The 5,525-nt window shown below is 40.2% G+C and overlaps 1 protein-coding gene across 1 annotated transcript; it reads right to left on the bottom strand.

Moving 5' to 3' along the window:
* Positions 1 to 308: 308 nt before the first annotated feature.
* On the bottom strand, positions 309 to 5,218 carry INIP (INTS3 and NABP interacting protein; the record flags this gene model as incomplete). The annotated part of the gene is made up of 3 exons (XM_009867049.1): positions 309 to 721; positions 2,506 to 2,596; positions 5,116 to 5,218. Coding segments are annotated over 3 exons (290 nt in total), but the record flags the coding sequence as incomplete, so codon positions are not given.
* Between the last annotated feature and the right edge of the window lie 307 nt (positions 5,219 to 5,525).

Genomic DNA, 5,525 nt, shown 5'->3' with positions numbered 1-5,525 from the left:
CCCTTGCAGACACCTTCCACCTAAAATGTCCACAAAACTTACTGTTTGAAACAACTGCTTTTCCCCGAGTTTAATTCTTTTCATTCTTCTCAAAACAAAGTAAGAGGCAGGCACACTATATCTAAGGACTTGAGACCACATGATAGTACAACAACACTAGCAATGTTCCTGCATACAGAAAAGGAAAAAAAAAAAGAGACTGATGCATTTGATAAATTTATGTCTGTTTTGATGGAAAAAGTAACTTTTGTATTTCATTAAGGTCAAATATAGCACCTGTACACAATAAAAAGAAACACAAATGCTAACAGAGTATGCATCTCTTGATGACTCCTGTTTGGATGTTTAGTTAAAGGAAGCACAGAAACAGGAAAGCGCAAACGCGATGACTTCACATACTAAGGAAGTCTTACATTTGACTTTGACCTGACAGAGAAACAGAAATACAGGATAAAAATTGGTGTTCAACAATATCGTTTTTTCATCGTTAGGGCTCACACTCCTGAAAAGCAACAACAAAAATCCAGAAAAAAATCAGCTTTAACATAAGTAAAGAAATTAAAAGGTCAGACAGTTCCTGCTATGGACAAAAATCAGACCTTGCAGTTTTGAGAATCAGCATTCCTCATTCTGCCTCAAGTCGAGGTAAAACAGGAAGAATAAGATTTCCAAATGCAGAGTCTTGAGTTATGAAGTATCCTGAGGAATGTGCGTGTGCATGCTGGAAAGAGAAAAACATTTGTTAAAACATAACTTCCTGCAGCATTGATATAATTTAAGACTTTACAGCTTCTGCAGCATTAATTATTTATTTCTCCCAGTCTGCTTCTCAGCTCTAGCAGTCAACTTCAAAACCAGCATTTAGATCAGGCAGATCTGAAAAAGTCCCATCAGGGGACTTAACTTTGCCATTCCCTGCTGTTCCTTTTCAGCAAGTCCCATGGAGGTAGGGAGAGCGGTGAATGAACACCTGACTGCTTTCCTCTGCATACACCCCACGCTTCCACTACCATCTGTAACCAAGTTCCAGGTCCTAGTTTGTGACAGCTGCCACACATGACTGACAGAAGTGTGCACCAGCAGCATCACACAACCCGTGGCTGCATGCACAAATGACATGAGACACACTCCTGTACAACATGTGACACCAGCCTTCCGCTCGTGTGATGTATATGTGCTTTTTCACCTGAAGAGGGCAGCTGCTGCTTATGGCTCTGGGCAACCTTTGTAAAATCCTACACAGCCCGTTCCTGTAGCCCCTGCCCATTCAAAGACTGCACTCCAGTAAGCTAGACAGCCTGCATATTCCCTTCTTCCACCACTAGGAAAAAGTCTTACTAGTTGTCCAGTTTATCTTGAGACAGCAGTATGTCCTTGCAGTGATAAAGGCTACCAGCACAGTGTGCTGCATCAGCAACAGCACGGCCAACAGGCCAAGGGCAGCCACCCGCGAGGCTGCATTTGTGATACTGTGTTTGGTTTGAGACACAAACAGCATGGAGTTCAACAGAGACCCAAAGAGATGGCTGGGGGCTGGATTGGAGCTCTCAGTATCCAATGGGATGGCAGGAGGGCTGAGCTTCTTGTAAGAAGAGAAAGCTGAGGGGACATCTTACACTTCTGTCAGATACCCAGTGCTAGGATACAGAGATGACAGAGGGAGACTCAGAGCCAAGAAAGGCTGTGAGAAGTCTATCCCTGTGAGCTTCAAAACTTATTTGGACCTGAACAATGTGATACAGCACTGCTGTCAGTCATGTTTTGAGCCAGGGCACTGGACTAGAAACCTCCAGAGGATCCTTCCAGCCTAGGGTGTTCTGTGATCAACAAAGGACACCACCCAGAGCTCACTTCTGCTCCCTCTCATTTTAGGAGAAGCAACCTGGGGCCTTCACTGCATAACAGAAACACAATGAGGCATAGGATATGTGAACAGTGTTGCTAGTTTGCACTTCAATGTTTTTCCCATTCCTGTGCCTGCTGTCAAATCATGCTCTCTAGAATGCCAGGAAGGCAGGTGATCACATACTGGCCTGCTCAATTTCCAACGTCAACACCAAAATCAGCCTCACCCGACATGAGCAAAATAGCAGCAAATAGAAGCCTGTAAAGTATTCCAAATCTTTCACCCCTATCCCTTGTAACTGCAGGGTATTTACTTGGCATCTATTCAGATTCAACCAAGGGAAGTTGTGTGGCTAGTTCTACCTACGCTTCAAAAATATGATCAAACAGACTCATGACTAATATGTACAAAATCATTACAATGATACTGTAGGCTACATTTTTAAAACTATACTGAGGGAGAATGAGCTGACAGATTTAAACTTTTGTCATAAACAAAGAAACTTTAAACTTTCGTCATAGAAGAAGAAACTTCATTTGTGACAAATACAGAAATGTATGAAATCTAACCTCTAAAAGGGGATTTTCATTCTCTCTAGGTGCAGGACTGCTCTCTAAAGGGATGCACAAGCTAAACTCTACCTGACTGTATCAGCTTACCTGCAGTGCAGCCTTCTGCTGTGCTGCAATGTGCTGTTGCTCAGCATGATCACGGAAATCCTTGTTCAGCGGTGATCTTGCAAGTGCAATGCTGCAAAAAAGAACAAAGATGGTATGACACCACAGAAAAAAAAATGTGTCCTTGCCATTCTAGTCATAGATCAACAACTCACGATTTATTTGACTCGTGGCCTGACAATTGTTAGGTATTGTTTGGAATTACTATTTGTTAATATAAGAGAGAAAAGGAAAACAGAGTAACCACAGCTGTGTCATTTGACCTAGCACAAGCAACTGATGCCAAAGTAAACCCACAAGATTCACAGTTCTGAAGCCTGTTGTGGACTGTTGTGGATTTTACTCATGGGTGGAGTCGCGCTGATGTCAGCAGAACCACTAGGGTGCAACGTTAGACAATGTCAGCTATTTTTAAAACAAAGGCTTTGTGAGTTCACCATTAGCACTCACTCTGACTGTTCTAAGCAACTGTGACAAACAGAAGCACTAACAGGAGCTCTGTAGTCTTCAGTGTAAGACCAGTTCTCCAGCAGGTGGGCAGCAGATCACTGTTTGTGGCAAAGGAGCTTCCTTTTGACCTAACTGAAATAACGACCATCTGATAACAGCTTATAGAGTACCTAAAACTGATTTTGCTTATCTATCTCAGTGCAGCATACATTAGGTTTCAAATCAAAATTTCTAGATATGTTTTCTTGACTTTTCTATCTCAAGACTTGTCCACCTTTTTAACTTAAAAAAAAAAAAAAAAGAAATAAAAAGCAGACATTTTTCCCGCATCTCTGTACAAAGTAACAAGATCAGCCATCCTCCATACAGAAGTCGGTGAGGACTGCCACTAGAGCTGTATTGCAAGGCAATTCACAACTACCTCTGAAATTGGCTCTGGAAACTGGGACTGAACACCTAGCTCTCCTCAGTCACAGAGACAAAAGTCTGAAGGACAAGGGATCCAAGCAAACTCAAAAACTGACCTTCCCCATCAGCTTGAAAGTCAAGAGCTGATTTAGTAAATCAGGTTTTCAAAAGCAGACATGCTCAGGAAAAGACCTTTAGCCAGGTGTATGCTGAAATACATAGTGACAGCTAAGTAGCAATCATATGAACAGATTTTATGACAAATATTAAGCTCAGATTCACTGCTGGAGAAAAGTACGACTCAGTTTACTTTAAACATAGTATTTTTGGATACTTTGAAGGTATTTATTTTGCATTTAATTCTGTATCCTCTAATTATCTAATATGATTTCTGTAGATAATCTTAAGGCTTCATCATAAGCTGACACTTTGAGAGAGGTCTTCTGTTTCTAGATAGAGGATTCCTGTATGGCGAGACCAGAAATCAAACAACTTCTACAATCTTATGCTGGCCATGCCACTACTGTGTTTTAGGTATATCAAGCTCTTTCTGACAAGTTTGCAGAACTTCTGTCTCATTTCTGATAACTTTGTAATCCGAAACCTTCGGCGCAACATTCCTGCCACGGAACTGTCAGCTTCTCAAAAAATCGCGATGAGCTGACTGTTGTGTTTTAGGCTTTCCCCTATCCCCACCTTCCAAATTAGTAAATTCTAATTCCGCTCATACTGTTATTTTTCCTTAAAGAAAAAAAGAAAGTAAACAAGCATTCCCTGAAACTCTTCCAGACTTGCAAGGAAACACTGTTGCCACAGATCAGTTATTGTAAATAACAATGTGATATTTCTGTTTTCTTCTTTAATCAATATTTTTGCTTGAATAATAACTGTACAGAGTCAATCAGAGATCTAACTCAGGCAATTTCAAATATTCTGCATGACAGTATGAATGAATTAAATGTGACCTAGAATCTCCTTGAAAAAAAAACATAAGCAGGGCAGCACTCAAGTCTGTGAACTGACTATTTGACTCTTGTACAGATCCTGTACGTAACACACCTTCTAGAATATGTCACTGCACTCACTTCATGCTAATCCAAAGTTCAGCTACCTCAGTTTCTCAACATAAACGAGTATGTGATTTTCTAGTTACTGATTTATGACAAAAATCTAATCTTTCAGTCTCAAATGGGAGAAAACCCAGCTCTCAAACTCAGATTAGATAATTACACTTTATGGTGTAGAATCATCCTTAGAACACCTCATCCTTTACAAGAACATCAGCAGTAACATAAACTGGCTTTGTCTTGCACACAGGGAGTTGTAACGATAACTCATTCCCTGCCATAACTGTTCTTCTCTAAACACACAGTACCCTGAACATAATGGTCTGCTACTTCCATTCCCTAGGGCATTTTAGCTTAATAATTAAATGCTTTCTCAGTGCCTGCTTCCTGATTCTTCTTTAAGGTGGACTTCAATACAGTTGAGTAAGCATATCTGCTTCTCCCCTTCTCAAATGCAAGTCACGTAAGCCAAAATTCAGGGTCTGTAAACAACTTCAAATAGTAGTATGTGCCTATAGTGCAAGGTCTCTTTGACGGGTCATTGAGAATGATCATAAAACACTTATGATAAGTGTTTATGTAAGTTTCAGCTCACTTGCTTTTTTTTTTTTTCTTTTCCCTCTGATGTAATCGGTGATGTCTAAACAGGTCTAAGAACATAAAATACCTGGCTCCAGGGTGATTTGTGGAAGACTGGTTTTGCATAAGTAACTTTCTCTTCTCCTTGTCTAGTTCTGCCAGGATTGCAACCCTATTTTTATTCTGGAAACCTGGTGGAAATGACAGAAAAATATTAGAGAGATTTACTTGATTTTTGTGGCCCAACTCTAACTTTGTGGAATTAAAAGTCCTTGTACAATACAACATTATGATGAATGCACTTATCTTCAAAGCCTTGCACCCATCTGAAAGGCTATTAATAAATAGATTTCATTTTTCCTTTTCTCATTTACAACATGAAATAGCTTCCTGAAGCTGTCATACATATCAATACATTTTAAAATACACGTTTCTCTCTCAAGTTAGATCCTACCCCTTCCCAAGTCAGCTCTGGAGCTATAATCACGGTACAAGATG

The sequence above is a fragment of the Apaloderma vittatum genome, unplaced genomic scaffold, assembly GCF_000703405.1.
Source record: "Apaloderma vittatum isolate BGI_N311 unplaced genomic scaffold, ASM70340v1 scaffold8223, whole genome shotgun sequence".
NCBI lineage: Eukaryota > Metazoa > Chordata > Aves > Trogoniformes > Trogonidae > Apaloderma > Apaloderma vittatum.
The sequence above is the reverse complement of the archived record's forward strand: the minus strand, read 5'-3'. Positions and strand labels throughout refer to the sequence as shown.